Below are 23897 nucleotides of genomic sequence, written 5' to 3' on the forward strand. Positions count from 1 at the left end.
TTTTTCCAGAAATATTTTATTGAAGTTTTCCACAGTGAAAAATACAAACATACAACAAACTGAACAACCTTTTCACTGTTTAATTCCCCTTCCTCTCCCACCCTCCCTCTCTACTCGTCCGGTGGACAAGGTGAAGGTGATCTAACCAGCAGAAAAACTGAAAAGAAAGAAAAAATATATATTTATATATATATATATAAATAATAATAATAAATAATTTAAAAAATGATAAAAAATAAAAATAATCCCCACAAACATCGCTTCTCTAACTAAGGTTATCTGGGCTTTACCGGTAGACTCGATATTGCAATATATGTCTAATTAAGTTAGTGAACCACAGGTTCTGTCAGGTCAAGTCCTGTAATCCTACCGTCAAGTCTGATTGCTTAATACAATTAATGAAAGGACCCCACACCCTCTCAAAGAGGTATTGTTTGGATTTCCTGATGTATGCTATTCTTTCCAGTGGTAAGTTGGACAGCAGCTGGCTTAACCATTCGGAGGTACCAGGTCTATTAACATTTTTCCAGGCAAGAGCTATACATTTCTTTGCAGATAATAAACTTATATCTATAAAGGTGCGTTCTGTTTTACTAAAATTATGTTTTTCGGGGTATAAAGCTAACAGGAATAACTTTGCATCCCATGGGATTTGTTTTGAGAGAATTTTTTCAACTGTGTCCTTCACCTCCTTCCAAAACGCCTTAATTTGTCCGCATTCCCACATGCATACACTGCATAAAGTCCCCTTAGAATGGCACTTTACACAAACGTCTGGAATGTTATTGTTGAATTTATTCAAGTGCACCGGTGTGACATAAACCCGCATCAGCCATTTAAATTGTATCAATCTAAGACGGCTATTTATGGACATTGTATGAATTTTTGTGCAGGCCCTTTCCCAGTCTTGGTCAGTAATAGTTGATGACAGATCTGTATTCCAGTTCGTAAGCTTATTGCTTGAGTTCTCTGGTGATTTAGAAGTCAATACATTATAGAAATCTGAGATAGTGCCCCTTCTTGAACCAACTTGAGTCAGTAGTTTCTCAAGTAATGTAAGGGGAGGCTTGTTAAGATTACTCTGATTTGCTTTAACAAAACTTCTCAGTTGAAGAAATTTAAAATATTGCTTTTCATTAAGCTTGAACTTGGTTTGTAACTCTCCAAATGATAAAAGTGTATCGGAATTTGGTGAGTAAAGGTCACCAATTCTTTTAAGGCCCAATGCTGACCATAGTTTAAATGTTCCATCTGCCCTTCCTGGAACAAACTGCTGGTTACCCCATATTGGGCTGAATTGGGATTAACTGTTTGGTTCCTTGAAATAATTTCTAACATCCTGCCAGACCTTGATCATATTTCCTAGAATAGGATACAATAGGATGCAATACATCTTACTGGAAATGGTCAGAGTATAAGCAGCTCCTTCATAGTCCTTTGTTGGGTAAGTTAACCATGGAAAACAAACTGATCATTCTTATTATACTTATTCATCTGGGCACATATGGTTTTTATTGTGTTTCAAATCAACTATAGGTTGAAACAAGTAATTTCAGTTAAGATAATTTGTGCCTATTTCTACATGGCATTTCTCCTGCTAATGTAACTGTTGTGTCTCTTTAGATCACCCTTGGACTGCTCTCTTTCCTCAATTGATCTCAAAATAAAAAACAAACAAAAATGGAGGAAACCAGCTATAAAAGCTTATTTGGTCAACTCCCGGATAGCATAGAGCACATCAGGCACATTCGTAATTAAAAAAAAATAATTCACTGATATAAAATACAACATGTATTCCTGAAAGTTAACTGAGATTAATTCTCTATTGAGATTTAAGATTGATGGTAAAAAAGGAAAATCTCTATGTCAAATCTGGTCCAGATCAGGTGTCTTAGATTTCTTAGGGTCAAGAATCTGTCACATTATCACAGTAAAAGAGGGGGTAGGGTGCCTATGGTTGACAGGCTGATGGGTGAGAAGGGAGGTGGGGTTTATGTTTGGGAGTGTTTTGTCTCTCTTTCAGTGACAGCAGTCGAAAAATAATCTATTCATTGGGCTGCTCAAGGGAAAAGATCCCAGCTGCTCTAATTTAAGAATAAAGAGGAGGCCACCTTTGTTCTGTCGCTCAGGCTCTATTTCATGAAGAAACATCCCCCTTCTTCCCATGAGCCTCTTGACTGCCTCCTTTCATTTCTCCACTCCTCGTGTTTCCTCATGTTATGCTGTGAATTTAAAAATCATTACATTTGTCATGATGACATGTTCTATGTTGTTTTCAGAATAAATGTATTAGAATGTATGTAGTTTGATTCTCCACCTTTAAACTGTTATTTTCTTTTTTCATTCCCCTGACACATTTTTCTCAGTCAAATATATATTTTAGGGCACATCTAATATGAAACAAAAATGTTCAAACATCTAGATTTCATAAGTATTCTACATTCATTAGAAATAGGAAGTAAAATTACTCTTTTTTCTAGCATTTTATGTATCAGGACATGATAAAAAAAAATCCTTCTTTAAGACCTTACCAGATTTTGAAATTAGATAAATACAACTTCAAATGAAGAGCAACACATGACATATTACACAGTATTATTATTCATTTGTCAAAAACCAAGCCAAAATGCAGATGCAGTGTGTGAAAAGTCCACTCTTACTGCGTCTACAGGAATTAAGAGTGCCTTCCAGTCATTGAGTCAGCAGCAAATGTACATAGAATAGCTGAAAAGAGGAATCAGGGTGTTGCTATGGTCTAGTCAAAGTCCAGACCTTAACCAGTCGACAAATCCCTGATGGTCTAGGGTGGGTTGAACAACAACATTTATGAAAATTTGAAAAGTTACATCACATCAAATACACAGTTAATATGATGGGAAAAAGAAAATGTATGAAAGATATGACTTCATCAGGTGGTTTCTTTGACAGGAACATAATCTAGAAGGCCTCTTTAGTTTAGAACTGGGCGGGTTTATGTGCCCTATGAAAATATATGTAATTTTGATAAATGTTTCAATATTTTTCATTTTCACTCTAGCGTGTATCAAAACCAATGCATCCAATCAACAAACAGCCTTTTAAAAATAATATTTCAAAACTCACATATATGAACATATGAAAGAAATGTGTCATATCTGTCGGTACCTAGGGTGTTCAGTACACATCATATTGTGCCTGAATGAAAATTAAATTTAACGTATAAAATTAGATTGAGCATTTCTAGGGTTTGACATTTCTTGGTCACAGTCACTACATTTCTGCGAAGGTTACAGAAAATGTGGATAGAATAAATGTTGTTACATTTTTATTTCAACATTTTAGTGTGACAGGAGGTTCAATTTTACTTGAATTAACTAATAATATTGTACTTAAGTTATAATTATCACTGAGACGTTAAACTCCTTTCATGTCCGTTTAGAGAGTTTTCGGTCTCTATGTGAAAGCACTTCTTCACCTCTGTGTGATTTAACTGTAAACCAAATGTTACTTATTAATATTGAGTAGTGGGTGTGGCTCGTGGAGAGGTCCCTCCCCTTGTTGGTGGTTATTACCCAGCCTCCTCTAGGATAACTCAAAGTGCTAGCCGGGTACCTCCAGCTTCTGTCAACTGGATTGCATACGAGGTGTAGTGAGAGGGGTGATAAAAGAAAGGTTGGACAATAGCAGACAAAAGGTTTCCCGTGCAGGAAGGAGAGAGGCAGACCGGTTCTTTACTGTTGGGACTTTCTTTTTGGAAGAAAAGCTGCAGCTCGGTCTCCGGCTGGGCATGTCCCACCCTGAGAGTTTAAATCTCAAGCAGAGGCTCACACCGAGTGTCAGAGCACCGACAGCCGCCAGACAACAAGCCGCCGCTGGGATGACTCTCACTCGGAGCTGCATCCCCCTCAATGCTGCCTTCACCCTGCTTTTCCTGCTGCTGTCTGCCCGCATCCAGGTACACCACGCTCCCGCTGATTTTTAGGCTAGTTTGTAGCTTGTTTTAAACAGCAGTTTACTGGACGAAACATGGGACAAACCCTCTCATGTTGTGGGTAAAAGTGTGTTCATTCAGGGATTTTTGTTTAGTGACATCTTCATTTACCAGAGGTTCTACAAACTCTGACAAAAGTTCTTATAAACAGTTAAAAAGACTGAAGTGATACATTTTAAGTGTTCACACTGTTAACATGATTAAGTTTGAATTCTAAACTGAGGCTTAAATTGGAAAATTTAAAGGACCATCTGCCATAGTTTTTTGGAGCTGTGTGCACAAGTAAATCGTTTTAATGGAGCTCTGGTTGCTTGTTGACATAAATTCCATTTCATTTCAATAAGATTTGGATCACACAGACTGTTTTTGAGCTGAGCTTATGCATTGTATTGTCCATAAACTATAAAAATCTGAGCTTGAAATGCATTGAGTGCTGTTTTCAGCATCTGAATTATTCTAGATTTGATTTAGTGCTACCAGTTTTCTGTGTGAGCCGTGAGTGAATTAGATACTGCAGAATATATACTAAAGTTGAATCTGGAATTCAAATGATTTAGGTTGTTCCCTGCTGTAGCTCTTTTGCAGTTGATGCAACTTTTCGGTTTTAAAGTCTCTCTTTTCTGAGAAAAACATGCCGCTTTAATTTGAAGGATTTCAAGGGTCAGGTGAAGATTGTAACTGCAACAAAACAATTACATTGAAGAGGCTGGATCCAGCAAATTGAGTATTTGGTACTACTGATTAATAACTGAAATCATTAATCAACTATCAAAGTTGTTACTGTTTAATTTCTTGCAGATCATAAATAATCATTTGCACATAGTTTCAGCTGCATATAATTATCATCTGTTTATCTTGACTCTAACTGAAGAGTAAAAGTAAAGAAATGTCAGCCTCTGCTGCCTCACTTTTGCCTCGTGATTCTTAAAATCATGTTTCCAGTCTTCCTCTACTCCTACTTCAGGAGATCTTTGTGGGAACACCAATTTTTTTTTTTATCAAAGTTTATCTCATATATAAACATCATGGTTTTCATAAGTCCTCACTGGAGCCTTCGTGAACTATACCCACATAGTATGTGCATACAATGAACTTTTACCAGACCTGGTCTGACTGAGCCCAGAAAGACAGTTAGACTTGGTCTGCATAGAACACACCAATAGCCCATGAACAGGAGCCTGCTTGGGTTTATTTAGTCTAATCAATAATCTTCATTTGATCCAGCTTTGTCATGTGTCGGTCTTGTCTCCTACCAACCAAGTGAACGTCCGATGGCTTCAACATTAGAAAATGTTTGTTTCACTACCTGATGTTTACTCACCTGTCTTCCTCTGCAGGTTTCTTCAGCTTCAGGACACTTTGAGCTTCAGATTTTGTCAATGCAGAATGTTAATGGGCAGCTGCAAACTGGTGCCTGCTGCGATGGATCTCGGGATGTGGTGGATAGTCGATGCGCAGCGAATCAGTGTGACACCTACTTTCGGGTCTGTCTGAAGGAGTATCAGCTAAAGGTTTCCCCGGCTGGGCCCTGCAGCTTTGGCACCGCCTCCACGCCAGTGCTCGGTGGGAATACATTTTCTTTTAGAAATCCTAAGAACAAAGAAGCCAGGATTGTGTTGCCTTTCAGCTTTGCGTGGCCGGTGAGTTCAGAACTTCTGCAGTTCATTAATCCTTCATTGAAATGAGTTTTTATGTCTCTGAGAAGTTTGGTTGTCTCTGAGTTTTTGATGGTTCTGTTATTTCTTCAACCAGATATTCAAATCATGGATAAGAATTGGATCACATGGTCAAATAAAAATGACTGTATGAGCACTGGAGGGATTATTGATATGGGTGGAAATAGTTTTCTTTTTACCTAAATTGATTTAGGTCAGGTTTGCTAGCTTAAGAGTTTTCACGATAAAGATAGATCCACGTACCTACAGTAAATCAGTCCACAATCTGCCCTATAGTTATTTATGTTCTTACGTTTTTTTTCATGTTTTTGTTTTGTTTTTATGAATATACACCATAATTTAAGTTATAATTCTAACAGCTTTTGATGTCCCATTTATTTATGAATTAATTAATTGATAATAGTCAGTGTCTACTATTTATCAGTTCTCACTGATTCATGAATTTGCAGACTTGAACCAGTATTATAAGTCTCTCAGGGAGTTCCTGATCTGTTGTCTATGTTCCTGGCCGGAGCGACCCATCAGTCTGGGCTGTGAGCTGCTTGCTTTCTCACTCAGATCGGCCTCAGGGTTAGTTGGATTTGAGCTCTGATCTCTGAGATGCCCAGACTGAAGTTTCTTGTGTTCATCGGAGGCTGCTGCAGTTTCCCATTTGGATCTACAAACTGCTTCGATTGAGCTGTTGCCATCAGAATGTTCCTGTTTTTTTTTCTGTTGCGTTTTTTTTTGTCACCGTTTCCTCCCCTGACCTTCCAGTGTGGAGGGGATAAAGGACCGTTGTTGGTGGCACTGTTCTGCCGGCTGAAGGACATTCTTGCTGTTGACCCTGGTAACTGGCATGTTAAATGAAGCCATCGTAGTCGACAGGCAGGATAAGGTTTCTGTTGTTGTTCCTTTTTTTGACTCCCTGGCCTAAAGTGGCAAGACTGATCCAAACAGCCTTTCTCTGTGCGTCAGTTGTGTTTATGGGAGCTATGATGGCAGCACAGCATGTGTAATGTCGTGCCAAACCCACAGCATTTTCACCCAAGACCTCCATTGTTGGCTTATCCCTTTCTTTTAATATGCGACTCATTTGTTATACTTGTGTTTTTCACATCTTTCCCCTGCATTTTTCCATCTTGTCTTTCTCTTTTTTTCACATTTGCACTGAATGTTTTATTTTTCCTTCCTTACTTTCTTCTTCCCCCTCCAGCTCCTGCACTTAGTGCTGGTTTATACAAGCAGGTTTCTGCATGAACAATAGGCTGGGCTGCAGCTGGGGCTTATGGGACAATGCTGGGGGTGAAGGGCTGGGATTGGGGGTACATAGTTTTAGAAACAATATATCGACCAAGAGTCAGACACTAATAGAAGTAACTGAGCAACAGGAAATGGCAACCAGAGCAAAGTTTCTACTGCAACTTGACATGATCAGGAGTGGATGTAAGGTGTAACTGTGTTGTGCTGAACAAACTCGAGTTTCTTTTTCACATAACAGATAAATTTGTCTTTTATTTAATCTTTAAATATGTTGGGTTACTTTGTTGGTCACTTGTTGTATGATAACTTGTCGAATTTACATGTAAAATTCTTGCTAAGAAAGATGGAAACTGAGTTTGTTTAGAAAATGGAGAAATCATTAGACAACAAGGACAGAAAGTTTCATATAATTCAGTGGTACCGCTGAAGTTTGTGTTTTCTCTTACGTTGTCTTCACCAGACCACCGTGAAAACTGGTCACCCCTGCAGGAGTGACCAGCTGGACCGATGACTGGTTTACCAACAGGCTCACAGTGAAAGGGAATTTCTGACAATCTGATAGCAACTCATATTTTGTGTGTATATGAATGTGATTTGGTTTGGAGTTTGACTTTCTATTCAGATCTGGATCACTAGGTATCCATACCTTGACTGTTTATTATCACAGCATCAATAATGATAAAACTGGATGACAAGTATTTTGGGGTTCAGATTATTTTTGATTAATTGATTATTTTGATCAAGGTGTGAAGTACTTGCTGTCTGAATAGTGGTACTTTCTTCTTCGTCTTCTTCTCCCTCTCCTTGGATCATACATGTTGTTACCGCATTTACTTACATTCTATCCAGTCATTTTCAAACTTTTCCGTCTTTACCAAACTGGTGGAAAAACCAACATTCACATCCACTCAGCCACATCACCCTGGTCTCAAAAATTGACTTTGTCTCTTGACATTTCCCCTCTCCTGAATGTTTGATGTTTTAGAAAAAATCTGAAAAAGTGAGAGAGCAATAAAAGAGCAGACCCAGTTAGCATGTGTCTGACTCAGTAAGAACATTTAAATGACACTGGAAAAAAAAGGTTTGCCAGAGCAAAACCATACTTTTTCAATGCTTTTCAAGTCATATTCAAATAAAGCAATTCCAGGCTGTCGCTCTGCTCTAAAAAAATCCAAGATTTTATGACCGCAGCGTCATCTGCCAGAATCACCATTCATGTAACTTAAAGACAACGTCTGTGCAGTGAACTCAGCTGTACTTACATGTGCAATGATCTCCCATAGAGGGATTCCACTTAACTGGGAATTTAACTGTGCTGAGTGAATCACATGGCGAGAGTTAGCAGAAATGACTGCTGGTATGTTCACTCAGCTCAGAGGAGTCCAGATGTAGCTCAGCTGGTTGGCCAAACATAGACATTTCTGATGTAAATGTATTTTATTTATACAAACAATCATTTTGATGTACCAAAGTGCTTTACAGTAGGTAATAAATAAAGAGAAGAATAAGTAAAAACAAATAAAAACAATAAAAGAACAGTGAATTCAATAAAATTCAACAAAATCGAATAAGATAAAAGTGTCATCATACTACTGGGTATTAAAAGCAATCCTAAATAAGTAGGTTTTTAGCCTAGCTTTGAAGAGGCCGGGGTCAGAAATAAGACCCAGCTCCACGGGGAGCTTATTCCAGAGCCTGGGGGCAGCGACGGAAAAGGCTCGGTCACCCCAGGGTTTGTATTCTGACCTGGGCACTTCCAGCGAAAATTGATTTGTTGACCTCAGAGCTCTACTAGGATTTCGGACTGTTAAAAGCTCAGATAAATATGATGGGGCAAGGCCGTTAAGTGCTTTAAAAACAAACATTAAAAGTTTTAAATCAATTCTATAAAGGACAGGAAGCCATTGGAGGGAGTTAAGAACAGGAGTGATGTGCACATGTCTGTTACTGATAACAAGTTTCTCACTGCTGAGTGACACTGGAAACATCCAGGCACTTGTCCTATCCTTATTCCCTGTTCATCATCCTCAGAAGCACCGTGGTTATCGTTTGTCACTAGCCCCTTTCATACTGCCGAATAACCCGCGTTTAATTCGCGAATTTAGCGTGTCCGCTGTTGTGTTCACACTGCCGACCCGGGCTGCCGCGTCAACTCGACTCGCCTTTCGACCCGCGTCGGACCCTAGTCTTTTTGCCGAGCCGAGTTTGATGTGAACACAATCGACGCGGGTCGGACGTGGGCGTGACGTGAGGAGTTTAAAAGACAGAATGGACAGCTGATTCAGAACAACAGCGACAGGTGAGGACAAGTTTTACTCTGTTTTAGCCTACATCAAGTTGGAGACATTTTTTAATATGGCCAACTGGTGAGACAAGGAGGTCCGCGAGCTCCTCAGCCCCCGAGCAGAGGACGTTATTTTCCGCCACATTTCGGGGACGGTGAAAGATGGACCTCTGCTGGAAGGGCTGGCGAGAAAGATGGGAGAGCGCGGTTTCCCACGCAGCAAGACGCACCGTAAAGTAACATCTCCATGAACTGCATTGCAAAAATGAGTTCTCAAGGTGTCCCGCCATCGTTTGTTTGAAAAATTTGATGCAGACAGGTGTATTTCACCCTACCTCCGACGCATGGCTTGTGCCTACGTCATTGTACACGCCCAGCATTTTATGTGTTTCGTGTGACGCTCTGCGATAGGCAACTCCCCCTGAACTCGGCTTCAGGCGACACGGGTCACCCTGACACGCCAAGCGTTCACATTGCTCGACGCGGGTCGAAGGTGCAATTTGGACCCGCTAAGATAGCGGGTCGCAGTGTGAAAGGGGCTACTGACAACATTGGGCTGTTTCTCACCACTCTTCCAAACCATCACACATGAGCATTATATTGGACTGATCTTTGTCACAGCTTTGTATGTTGGGTGCTGACATGGCTCAGACTTCTCAGAACAATCGCACAGTGCAAGAGATGGTTGTGATAAATTATTTTCCAAATGTCCGAACGTACATGACAAAGATCAATCTGGAAACAGATGGAATTACATGGAAAAGGGTCCAATTTTAACATATTAAAAGCGACAATTATGGTTTTATATTGTTTGGCACACATTTGGTAACAGTACAATGATTTTCTATTTTAATGCTTTACATAAGAGGAATCCTTCATCTGCAGAATCACAGTGTTTTCATGTGTCACTCATATAATTCATGAGATGAAGGCCCAATCCCAATTCTATTTTCTACCCCTTCGCCTACGCCTCGCCCCTACCCCTCGCCCCTTCAAACGTAGGGGTAGGCGAAGGGCTAAGAATGTCACCCCTTCGAATTGGGACAACACTTCACACTCACGAACGTAATAAGTCCGCGCCGTCAGTTGTTACGTAACCAAAAGCGACAGCTTTAGCCAGAAGTAAACAAACATTACCGGTGCTGTGGTGTTCGAGCTGTCCTGGGCTATTCGGATATTTTTAGAAATATCTGCGTCGAATCGACGGAGTGCCATCAGGCGAAGGCGTCTTCGACATGTGGGAGCATTGCTGGATCTTGTTATGGTATGTAGAATGATAAATTAATTTAAATAACGTGTGTGAGTGAGCGGCTGGTAGCTTCCAGAGCCGGCGTGTGCATATGATAATGTATTTGTGTGTGTAGGCTATATGAAAGTGCTTCTAACCGTACATTTGTGATATCGTGTAATATAGAAACAATTTGCTTGTCTCGTTGGATTTGCTGATTTATTGATTGGAGTAGTATCCTAACCTGGCTAACCTAGCTGAAAGCATAAGCTAACGTTTAGCCTTTGTTACTCGCCTCGTTCCGTTTGGAATAAACATGCAGCTCATGCGTTTTTGAAGCGGTTTTCTTTGTACCAGGTTCAGATTTGATGACTTAAATAAATGCACTGCATTGTGTGTGCTATCAATGTGTTGGTTTGGGAGGATAAAAGCCTGATCTTGCCATGTTTTTCTTTCCAGCAGACGTGTCGTCCTACAAATTATTGCCCATTGGACCACAACATGTACCCCAATTTTTTTGTTATCCCTTGTATAATAAATCTCTTCATACCAATATCCGTTCCAGTCGTTCATATGATGTTGATGTGATAATCATGCTCACAAACATTTTGTCCTTAATTTCTTTTATTAGGCTCAAATTACAGACTGGTAAGGCAGCTTGTTTTCAGAAATAACAGCTTAAAGTGTCTGCTGCAAATATGGACAATAAACAGTATGAATATAAACAGTATGAATATAAACGGGCAACAGTGCAATCATCAAGAACGAGATGACTGGAGCAGGAACAGCGGAGGTGCTGCATGGGCTCAGTGATGTTCTGGGGGAACAAGACATGACATTATAGCATGTTTTCATCCATTGTAAAAAATTTAAAAAAGGTGTTTCAGAATGCGGTAGTGGTGGCTGTGTGTACAATAGGTGCATGGCGCATCAACTCACCGTAAAGTTTGTCTATCATGCGCTCAAACCGAGCTAAAAAGCGCTCCGTTTTCTGCTTGTGGCGCTTCTGCTCCTTCAGGCTCTCCTGTATCAGGTAATCCATTATGGGATTGGACTTCCTACTTCTTTTTGGGGATGGGGATGACTTTAGAAACAGATCTTCGTTTGGGGCGCTAAACCTGATCAGGCTCTTTGTGCTTGAGTCCCTGTGAATCAGTCACGTATATGAATACTTGTGATAATAGGTAGCGAAATGACGCTCATGTCACTCAAAAGGAACTTCTCTATGGTTAACCAACTACATTGCTTGTAAATACTCATGTTACAATTTAAAAAACGACAACTCTTTCACAGCACCTTCACATGCATTGACCGATTACTCCATGTAAAATAGCGACTTTTCCCATGTGCGTTTATAACAGAAAATAACTACACATTGCCACCATGTTAAACTCACACAATACACCAGTTATCACAACCTAAAGCGATTAAAACAGTTAAATTATGGCAAAAAGATAGAAGAACTTACATTTGTGTGGTGCTCTTGCTTCTGCCGTTTTTAAAAAGACTCACGATCTCCCGGTAGTCGCGTTGTACTCTGGGAAATATATCATACCCCTTCAAACGGAGTCTGCCTGGCCGAAGCCCTCCGTTTCAAGGGCTACAACGGAGGGGTAGGGCTAAGGGGTAGGGCTTTGGAAGAGTATTGGGACAACACTACCTCTACACGTGAACGCGCAAAACGGAGGGGAAGGGGTAAGGGGTAGGGCCAAGGGGTGAATTGGGATTGGGCCGAAGTCTCACTAATATAAATGGTAAATGAACTGTACTTACCACTAAAAGCACTTTTACACGGCAAGCCACATTCATTAGTCTGTATCGGTGTACAGGCTGCACAGTGCTTTCTTCTGCACATTCATACATAAGGTAGGCAACGTGGGGTTCCAAGGATGCTTCGACATGTTGTCTGGGGAAGCCAGGAGTTGAACCACCTTCCTGACCTTTAACAATCATATCAAATCAGTCACTGAATCAGCCTTTTATCAACTTAAGAACATATCCAGAATTAAGGATTTCATGTCCCAAACAGACCAGGAGAAGCCGATTCATGCTTTCATCTGCAACAGACTTGACTACTGTAACGGTCTTCTGACTGGACTCCCCCAAAAGAGTCTCAAACAGCTGCAGCTCATTCAGAACGCTGCAGCCGAGTTTTAACCAGAACAAAGAGATCACATCACATCACCCCAGTTCTCAAGTCTTTACATTGGCTCCCGGTCAGATACAGAATATATTTTAAAGTTCTGCTACTCGTCTACAAATCACGGAATGGTTAAGGTCCAGAATACATGAATGACATGCTAGTAGAGTATAAACCCAGTAGAGCTCTGAGATCTAGTCAGATAGTCGAGCCCAGAGTTCAAACTAGCTGCTATGCTGCACACAACTGGAACAAACTACCCAACTGTAAGCACTTTTAAATCCAGGTTAAAAACATTTCTCTTTCGGTGTCTTTTCGGGTTTTTTCGAGTTTAAATTTTTCTTTTTCCCCTCTTCTTTGATTGCTTTTTGTAAAATTTTTATTCTATTTTTTTTCTCTTTAAATTGCTTGTTTTTATGCTTTTCTTTTAAATGCCTTGTCTTTATGTAAAGCACATTGAGTTGCCTGTGTTATGAAATGCGCTATACAAATAAAGATGCCTTGCCTTGCCTATTGGCAGGCGACTGCTCTTCCCCCTGAGCTACCGCTGCCCATATTATATAGTGGTATGTGTTGTAAATACTCTGCATTTAGCATTTACCAAGGTCTTCTAAGATTCAAACTCAATAGAAGCAATGCTGCCATGCAGAGTACTTGCAGTCAACAGGAGCAACTTGGGGATCAGTGTCTCACCCAAGGACGCCTGTGGCCAAAGATCTGATAGATAATTTTTTTTCAGTACTTTTTAACAAACATCTACTAACACAGTTTAACAGTTTTTTAGGGTAATAAAAAGAGTTTAGATGTGGATCTCACTTGGGAGTTCTGAACGTTCCCAGTTTTTGTTTTGAAAACCAGTGATGCTTGACGCGCATCATACTCTTCATCATGCTTTCATTCAGCCTGGATGAGCCTTCCGATAAACCACCAAACAGAACATACGGCAGCTCATACATCACAGCTTTGAAACTCCCTCCTCCCTGCCTTGACCTGCCTCCACATGTCGCCTGGCTCTGCCTTTTCACAAACTATGTTCCCACATCCAGCTTGTAGCCAGAGAAAGCAGTTCCACCTCTTCAATCAGACAATCTTAAGTCACGGGGAGTGATGGGAAATCACCGACAGCCTGCAGATGAATGCGACTAGATGTTTTGGCAAGAATTAAGTGGAAACTGTTGGCAGGTAACCAACTGCCAGGTTCTCATTTCTGCCACGATTTTAAACTCTAATTAGCTGTCAAAATGTTTTGAGGTGCCACCCAGTGTGTTTTGTGGGAAGCACACACATTTTTCCTTCAGGGTCAGGACATCAACTTGATGCCCTCATCGAGTTTTGTTCTGATGCAAGGATGTTGCAAGAGTTTTTGAGAGGGGTTTTATTCACTGTTGCATTTTTAGCCCGGTTCTGCATTAGTGACAGTCATGTAGCGTTTGTGTAAATATCTGGAGACTGTGTGGAGCTAACTAAGAACAAACGCAGTGGGATTTTACAGATTTGTTTGCCTGAGTTTATGTTTTTTTTCTGCTTACAGGAATTGGTTCTTGCTAATTCCTTGTTCTCATTTGTGAAACTCATAGAACAGTTTGAATATAAAAAGTTGTTCAGTGTAGCAGTTTATTATAAAAAATATGGCCATATTGCTGCACACACTGCATGGATCAGAGCCATATGTAATGCCCCCTTCTTAATTATTAATGTGTAGAAAACATCTTTTGAAGAATCAACACAGAAAACACATGACATGAATGAATTCCATTTGTGATAACAGAACATCACAGCCCAAATTAACCACTAATCTGTAAACTACATGGACTGACTGTGGTGTTTTCCTGCAGAGCTGAGCTTTGGTAGGGCAGAGTTTGCCTAGCTGCTGCGGATCTGCTCCAACATCAGCAGGGTTTGATAAATGTGGACAGGATGATGTAAGACCACACAGGCTAAAGCTGAGAGGAAAAGTACAAAAAAAATCTTGATTTCAATATAGTTTGATATGGCATTTGATGTCACTAAAAAGCCTTGAGAAGCCTTGGACTTAACAGCATTTCTTCATTTTGGAGGTCAGATGTTGCAAAAGTGTCCTCACTAAAATGTTTCCACACAAATGTACGCTGATTCCGTACTAATACCAGATGTTATCCTCCTTTGTTCCGAATGTTTCAGTTCATGTTCCTTAAAACATGATTACAACACTTCATTTCTGCAGTTTTTTGTGGTATTTACCTTCCATTCTATCGTATCCCAAATGTGTTCACAGAGTTTCGGATATTGTCACTTTTGATTTGTGACATGGCATATCATCACACTGTTAGCAGCTAGTAGCAATTAGTGGTTTGCACTTATACTGATACAAGCAGTTGCATTAAAACTACGATTGTCAGGGCTCAGAGTGTGGCAAAAACAGTCCGCACACCATCACACCACCACCATTAGCTAAGAGTGTTGAAGACAGGTTGGGTTTATTGACTTTATGGACTTCCTGTGGAAGACAGGTTGGGTTTGTGCTTTTAACACCAGTATGTAAGCTTACCATCAAAAACTGAGGGTTTTGTTTAGTCTTTTACTGTTCATTTTAGGCAAGCTTGTGTTCACTGCAGTGTCCGTGTTCTATGTTGGAGAGGAATGGAACCCTGGTTGGCTTTGGGAAAACTTAAAAAGAAAAAAAGTTTTATTTAGTTGTCACAACTTTTCTCTCGGTTTCCATCTGAAAAAACAGAATTCTCTTAGACGCCAGAAAAAGTAATGGTGCTTTATTGATGACATTTCAAATAATCACTCATTAAATGAGACATCCATTGTTTTTCTTGGTTTCTGTTTGTCTTTGTTTGCAGAGGTCCTATTCGTTGATCTTGGAAGCCTTGGACTTAAACAACGACTCTGCCATCAGCAGTGAGTATCATCATCATCATCATCATCATCATTATAAAATCCTTGCTAGTTTAATCTTAATAATTAATGTCATGCTGATCTCTGCTTGTTTCCTGTCTGGTTATTTTTTTATGTATATTTATTACCTTTTTGTTTAACAAAGGTGAAAATGTCCTCATGAAATCATTTTGGAAATAGAAAAAAATATGTTTAATTTTTTTACCATAAAAAACCTAAACATTTCTGTACTGCAGGAGCATGTGCAAATGATCAGTATGCATGATCAAAGTTGCCAGCCTTTGTCTGAAAATTATACAGAAGAAGTACATCATTCCTCTTTTATTGTTAACCCCTCCAATATTATTTTGAAGCGATACCAGAAAGACTTTTGCACCACCTTGAGAACATGTTCATACTCAGTGTGTCAGTCCCATTCAGAAAATGGACTGTAAAGGGTCTGTGTGGATAGAATGAAGCTCCAGCTTTTGTTTGAGCTTGTGTTTTACACCCAGTGGTCAGCGAGGCAGTCAGAGCAAGATTGTTGGCTCAGTGCTGTATTTGGCGTCCCTCAGGGAACCATTATACACTCTGTGTGAAGTCAGCTGACCTCAGCCCAAGTGCCTTCAATGTAGGCAGCGAGAGTGAGGATGGGTGGGGGTGGGGAATACATTAGATTTTAGTTTTAGTCCTTTGTGTGAGATTTGGGGGTTTGTTCAGAAACCTTGTCGACAGTGCTGAGGGATTTGTGATGGGGTTGCTGATGAGCCAAATATTTACCCTCTAAGTGTAGCATCAACAAGCTAAGTGCACCCAGCATGTGGCCTGTGATGACCACCTCTTTTACTCTGTTATGGTTTTTTTCATTTAATCTGACTTAGCTTTTCTCTACCTGCTTTCCAGTGCAGATGCTATGCACTCAACATGGGTGGAACCAGCTGCTTATCCAAATACCTTTTCACATTGGCCTTTAAAACCCGGACTGATCCACCCTCGTTGTTTAATGGTGTTATGTGTGAAAATACTGTGGCAGCACAAGGGGTTGAGGTTGATCCACAGCTGATTTTACTCTGAGTCAGCAAGCGAGGTCGTATCAGAGAGGAAACTATGTTTGTAAGGCCAAGCTGGCATCGCAGAAGTCACCACTCTAACCACTGACTCTGCCTTCACTCAGGTGATTCTGAGATGCTGGCTTGATGTGTGTAAACACACGCTGATGTGGGGCTGAGTTTCTTTATCTATTTTTTGCTGATAATCTGCAACTGACGTGTGAAAGGGGCTGTAGTCGTGATGTGTGATGCTGTAATAACACAGAGACTGGACAATCAACATCCCTATGTATGCAGAGAGGCCCTATGTGCATTTGTGATCAGCTCTGAGTACAGAGGTGTATGACATGTATTCAGAGTGTTAATCACAACTGCACACTACAGAACCCACCTCTGGCCATCGTACCATTTGTTCCTGTGCTCTTGAATGTGGAATTCAGGTACAGGTACACACCAAAACAGAGGTGATGGACAGCACAAGTTTGCTGTTGTTGGATGAGAACCTGTCCACTCCTGTAATTATTAAAAAATTGTACTGTATATACATACACAAGCATTGACTGCAGCTGTATATAACTTTTCATTTACTCATAATAAATTAATATTACCCACACAAAGCAATTAAATATATCAAAACTAGGGCTGGGCAACGATTACAATTTTTAATCTAATTAATCACATGATTTCCCTGATTAATCACGATTTGTCAGACTGAAGAATTGTGTGTCTAACCAGGTGATCAACAGCACAGGAGCACCACAGGGGACTGTACTCTCACCATTCCTTTTCACTCTGTACACTTCAGACTTCCAGTACAAGTCAGACTCCTGTCATCTACAGAAATATTCAGATGACTCTGCAGTGGTCGGGTGTATCAGAGATGGACAAGAAGCTGAGTACAGAGAGCTGGTGGACCGCTTTGTGGCATGGTGTGGGAACAATCATCTCATCTTGAATGTTAACAAAACAAAGGAGATGATTGTAGATTTCAGGAGAAACAAGGTCAGATCAAACCCTGTTTCCATCATGGGAGAAGAAGTGGAGGTGGTTGAGGAATATAAATACCTTGGTGTTCATGTGGACAACAGACTGGACTGGAGACACAACAGTGAAGCCATCTACAAGAAAGGACAGAGCAGACTGTACTTCTTGAGGAAGCTAAGGTCCTTCAAGGTTTGCAACAAGATGCTGCAGATCTTCTACAAGTCTGTTGTTGAGAGCGTCATTTCCTCTTGCGTCATCTGTTGGGGCAGCAACATCAGAACCAGGGACCTAAAAAGACTCAACAACCTGATAAAGAAGGCTGGTTCTGTTCTGGGGACGACTGTGGAACCTCTGGAGACAATAATGCAAAGAAGGACTTTGCATAAAATCAAGAGAATTATGGACAACCCTGAACATCCTCTCCATGAGACTGTTATCAGAAAACAGAGTCTCTTCAGTCAAAGGCTTCTTCAGTTTGGATGCAAAACGGACTGCTACAGGAAATCATTCCTGCCCACAGCCATCAGCATCTATAATAACTCCTTGATTTAATTGAGCTACATCAACATTTAATTTCCCTCTGGGATAAATAAAGTATTTTTGAATTGAATTGAATTTGAATTTGATTAATCGCATTTGTACGCAAAATCCAAAAATGAATTCAAAAGTAGTGTCTAGCTTTTAGCATTTAGTTTTATTTTAAATGTACTGCCATATGAATAAAAGTGCCATAACATTTGTTGTGCAAACACACTTTTAACATCAGCATCTTTCTGTAGTTTTTATGTAGAAGCCTCGCTCCACTGTCTGTTTCCTTGAATGACTTGCTGCTATCAGTTGTGTGTTTTGCCTTTAAGTGATATTTTAGACTGGAACTACTACGGTGAGAAGACAATTCAACTTGGCAGTGTTTACAGATGACTTTGGTTCTGTCGACTCCGCCGTCTGGAAGAACTTTAAAATCAAAATGGCAGAGTAAAAGTTCCGTAACCTTCTCCATGTTTGGTGGATCCACCAATTGCTTTCTTTTCCGGTTCCACAGCAGACAGCAACAGACTTTTACAAAATAAAAGCCTGTGAGCAACAGACTTTTACAGTAATAAAATAAATAATAAAACCTGCGTTAATGTGCGATAAGATATTTATCGATGTTAAATAATTAACAAGTTAAATCGATAATAATGAGTTAACTTGCCCAGCCCTAATCAAAACACAACTGTTGATAAATAACTGTTTTTAGAGCCATGATCACCCCATTGCTGCAGTTTACGGTACAGTAATACAAAAAACTTAGACATAAGTATTTTAAGCTGCACTATATCTCACATCAAGCATATTTTCTGTTCAGACTGAAAAGCTCAAGTTTCAAATATGGACCCTTTGCATATATTAGAAATAGTCTCAAATTCTGCATCTCAGACAAAAAAAAAAAAAGACTGACCACTTTATGACTGAGACATCAGAGGTCCGTTTCACGTAGCAGGTTTAGTGAAAACTCTGAGTAGGTTAACCCTGAAATGAGGGAAACCCTGAGTTTTCCGTTTCACAAAGGGAGGTAACTCAACCCCGAGAAAGAGGGGTAACTCTAGCCTGTTTCACAAAGAGAGGTAACTTAACCTCTCGGTCAGTTACCGGAGTAACAGACTCTCTGAACCCAACCTGGTCGGGACCAGGTTTTATTCAAGAAACCTCGAGTTTCTTTCTGTCTCCGCCCTCTTTCAGCCACACACACCATTTGATTTCCTCATTCATCCAGTCAGCAGAGCGAGTTCTTCTACTTCTAGAAGTCCATTAGGCACAGTAGGAGGCGACTTTTTTCACGAACATGTCCTTTTGACAACGATCCCGTGGATGAAGGTGCAGCATTATTGCGCAGAGAAATAAATTTTCGTCGGAGATGGTTATCAGACCGCGCATAGATTTTTGCATTTAAAGACAATTATGTTTTTGAGCGGCACTATCAGAATGTGTTGGGACAAAAGAAAAAAAAGACATAAAAGACAAATAAATATTTGTATGAATAGGCTTAAAAAAGACATATATAGGCCTATTATATTTTATAAAGGCACTCGTGTCTTGGGGGTGGATTCCCTCCTGGGATTCCATCAGCCACTGGCCTCCCGTTAGAGGTGGTGGTGCTGGGCAGCACCCGTTTTACGGGCATCTGCCTTCTTTCTGTTGGCTCAGTAGAAGTCTGTGTTAGTTTAAATAGGCTTAATTATTTAACAGAACATGATATAGATGATGACTCTAAATTGTCCTTAGGCGTGACTGTGAGTGTGCATGGTTGTTTGTCTCGTTTGTCTCTATGTGGCCCTGTGATGGACTGGCGGCCTGTCCAGGGTGTACCCCGCCTCTTGCCCATTGACCGCTGGGATAGGCTCCAGCCCCCCCGCGACCCGACTGACGGATTCAGCGGTGTATATAAATGGATGGATGGATGGTATAGATGAGAAGACATAGTTTATGTGTGTGAAAACAGCATTATGTTGGGAATAAAATAACTGCACTGTCAAATAGCCACTTAATATTTACTTTACAGTGTAAAACATGATCAAAATGAGGTACCTCCATGCCGAGGTCTCACCTGTTTGAACAATGTTTTTATATTTCATCTTAAGCTGCTGCCAAGAGCGCTTCTCCCCTGCGGGATTGCACCTAAATGAAATAAATGAATGGGCTACCATTCAACCAGTTTCCCTGTAATATTATTGTGATTGCAAAGGACTACATTTAAACTTACACTTTTGCTGCTGCAACGGTGTTGCACTTATTTATAAAAACGTATTGAAACTCGCTATGAGCGAATTCAGATTTCCAATTCGAGGTTTGTTAAAAACGTAGCCCCTCCTCTTCCCCGTTGCCATGGTGACTCGTCGAATCGGGGCTCCATTGATGCTGGCTTTTTAAAGTTGTGGTGCACGCGCTAAACTCAAGGTGAACTTAGTCAGAGTTGATTAACCTCACTCAAATCAGCGTTTCTGGAACCGAAAACTCAGGGTTTTCTATCTCAGAGTAGATCAACTCAGAGATCAGGAATAGACTCAGAGTTGGTTGAACCTGCTACGTGAAACGGACCCCAGGAGTATTATTTGTATTATTTGGTATTCGCAATGAGTAAGAAATTCACAATAGTGAGCTGAAAACATGAGCTGTAGTTTGCGTTAGCACGCACCGTCACCTCCATAGATGCTTGCTCCAGGCTCTGATCAATGATGACAGATATAATATACAGTGTCTGTATGCTACTTTTAGTGTACCATGTAAAAAAAAAAAAGTTTGAGTTGAAATTTTGAACAGCTCTACAAAATGGCTGACTCACTACTTGGTGGACTATAAATTGAAGAAGTGGTCTTTTAGAATTCAGGATATGTCTGAAGTTATGGGAGCATTTTAGCCTCTCTGCTGCCTTGTTTTGAGTTTTTGGTACATATTTTTTAGACTGGCGACCTGTCCAGGGTGTTTCCTGCTTCTCTACCAATGACAGCTGGGATAGGCACCAGCCCCCCTGCAATGCTGAATTGGATTAAGTGGGTATAGAAAATGGATGGATGCATGGTATAGTTTGAGTCTGGTTCGGTCTCTGTGTTTCTAGTCGTAGTAAACAGCTGTTTTTTTGAGAAATCCAATGAGCATTAACTTCTCAGCACAACACAAACTGCCAGCAAAACACTCTGGCTACTCTCTGTGACAAAGACTTATAGCACTGTGTCACCTTTTAAAAAAAAGTACAAGTTTGACATGTACTGTGTAATATGTAAATGTAGTGTAACACCCCCAAAGTGAAAATCCTGTTATTTAGCTGGCTGTACTTTTCTCAATGCTTCATTGTCACAATTATTTAATCAGCATTTATCCCCCTATTTTATTGATTATTTTGTTTACTGTTAGGTCAATAGAGCAACTACAAAACAAATGCAAACTTGAGACTGCCATCTGTTGGACCAGGCCCTTACCAGAGAGATCATTACATTGCTGCTATTTAACTTTTTTCCCAAATTTGAATTAATGGGTTTCTGCTGCGGGAAAATACTGGCACTGTTGCTTTTTATTCGAGATTTGCAAAGATGGCATCAAGAATTAAGACTTTATATCGCCATACTGCCGCTTTAGTAACTTGTTGAGGAGAGTATAAGCAGTACAGATGCTTGCAGCTCTCAGGCAGGTGTTGGCTCCACATCTCAGGCAGATTTCATCAATGAAGTGCCAGGTTTGGATGTTTGCTCAAATATTCTGTACAGAGCTGATCCAGCCTTTTTTTTTTCTTTCCTTTTTTCTTTTTTTTTTGAAGTGAACTATTTTTCAAATCTGTTACCGTGGTGCCATTTTTAGCACATTTTTTATTCACCATCATGATGCGAAGTGTCGCAGTTTGCTTCCACACCAGTGGTGTTACCTGCTTGGAGGCTTTCTGGTTCCATGTTTAGTTTCTGTTCGGTTTGTTCAATCCAGCTGCCTGTCGGTTAAACTGACACTGTCACCTCAGCCTGACCACACTTTCCACCCTGCTGGTGAAATACCACAGAGCAGCTCAGCATTTTCAAAGGGTTACAGCAGCCAGCCTGCTTGTCTGCCGTACGCTGAAGTGTAGGGCTGTATGCAGTGCAGTTAGTGTAAAATGTAAGTGAAACTTGTGTATAGCTCTGGGGTCACATGCAGAGCAAGAAGAGAGCCCTCTCTGTACTCTCTCAGTTAAAGTTCATTGTTATGTTTACCTTGTTTTGTGTGTTCCTTACACCTGTTGGGTGCTTTTTGTTTTCCTTATTGCATGTTTTTCTGATTGATGTGAATCTCACATTCCCAGGTGTCGGTGGGGCTGTAATCGAGAAAGCCTTCCACTCTGGGATGATCAATCCCAGCCGGCAGTGGCAGAGGCTTGAGCACAACGGCCCTGTGGCTCAGTTTCACTTTCAGGTCCGTCTCAGCTGCGATGAGCACTATTACGGGTTTGGGTGCAACAAGTTCTGCCGGCCCAGAGATGATTTCTTCGGTCACTATGAGTGTGACCATAATAGCAACAAGACGTGCCTGGAGGGCTGGTCCGGGCCAGACTGCAACACTGGTGAGTCTCCCGAAGAGCTTTATGACATGATGGGACCACAGTTTATTATTATTTGGTCATGCTCGCATCTGTTTTCTGTGAAATATTTTCGTGGACATGATAACTCCATAAAATGGTACAGCAGAGACTTAATGCTAGAACTATTAGTTCTCCATATGGGGGAAATGTTCTCATTAGAGTTTGGTGGACCCGGCTGCATAAACGTGTATGTTAATTATTCCGTGTTTTACGGTAATGTAGAAGAGAGCAGTCTTCTTGTTGGTGCATTATGAATACTTCAGGGAAACCATGGCGCCCATGATGATCAAAGAAATAAATCCTCCAAAATTTCATATTCTCCTCTTCTCCTCCTCATATTATCCATGTTGCCTCATGTTGTTCTCTCTGCATCTTTTATTGTAGCGATCTGCAGACAGGGCTGCAGTACAGAACATGGATCCTGTAAAGTCCCTGGAGAGTGCAAGTGAGAACACACATGTTTGTAATATGATTTGAAATGATTATAAATCAAAGAACGGGAGCAGGACTTAAATTAACAACATTTACTCATACATATATATCTAAAGTCATTTTGAAAAACAACTTCAGCAGTCAGAAATCATAATTAACCTTTGTGTGTGTATGCGTGTGTCCTTCAGATGTCTGTATGGCTGGCAGGGGGAGTACTGTGACCAGTGTATCCCTCATCCCGGATGTGTTCATGGCAGCTGTGTGGAGCCCTGGCAGTGTCTCTGTGACACCAACTATGGAGGACAACTGTGTGACAAAGGTACACAGTCCCACACTGTCATGTCCTCATCACTTCACTCGACATTACATTGATTGGCATTTATTTTGTGGATTCAAGTCCTCACCCTAAAATATAAATGACTGATGTTTTTTGGACTTGCTTATTGTCAACACAAATTTATACAACATAACACAATATAAGCCCATCAGTATACTCACCTAATTTAGCTTATTAGATTGGTAGCATATCACTCAAATAGAAAATCATGCTGCTTTTCTGTGGGAGAGATCTTTAGTTCCACTACTTCCTATTAGTTCTGATCTGCGTATAGTTTAGGAGAACTACAGCTAATTGACTTATTAGGATCATTCTCTCACACTCAGAATGATGTGATGAAACATTTCAGAAGAACTGAAAGGCAAACTGATCTTATCATGGATTTGATCATGGTTTTATTTATTTATTTTAAATAAATAAAAAATATTTTCAAATTAAATTTTTGGGGGGCTTTTATGCCTTTAACGGATAGGAAAGTTCAGAGAGACAGGAAGCAGAGAGAGGGGGAACGACACACAGCACAGGGCCGTCTGATGCGGAACTTGAACCGGGGCCAGCTGCAGCGAGGACTATAGCCTCTTGTACATGGGGCGCATGCTCAACCCACTATGCC

The 23897-nt window shown here is 40.5% G+C and overlaps 1 protein-coding gene across 2 annotated transcripts in view; it reads left to right on the forward strand.

Annotated features, from left to right (window-relative positions):
• Positions 1-3597: 3597 nt before the first annotated feature.
• The window catches only part of LOC142379024 (protein jagged-1b-like), a 60613-nt gene continuing 40313 nt past the window's right edge, over positions 3598-23897 (forward strand). For both annotated transcript variants that reach the window (XM_075464089.1, XM_075464090.1), the window contains exons 1-6: positions 3598-3934; positions 5308-5610; positions 15369-15426; positions 22240-22497; positions 22900-22960; positions 23136-23266. In XM_075464089.1, the coding sequence (XP_075320204.1) occupies positions 3767-3934; positions 5308-5610; positions 15369-15426; positions 22240-22497; positions 22900-22960; positions 23136-23266 (979 nt within the window). In that variant the 5' untranslated portion in view covers positions 3598-3766. The remainder of the gene's footprint in view (positions 3935-5307; positions 5611-15368; positions 15427-22239; positions 22498-22899; positions 22961-23135; positions 23267-23897) is intronic.

This window comes from Odontesthes bonariensis, chromosome 4 (genome assembly GCF_027942865.1).
Source record: "Odontesthes bonariensis isolate fOdoBon6 chromosome 4, fOdoBon6.hap1, whole genome shotgun sequence".
NCBI classification, from domain to species: Eukaryota; Metazoa; Chordata; class Actinopteri; order Atheriniformes; family Atherinopsidae; genus Odontesthes; species Odontesthes bonariensis.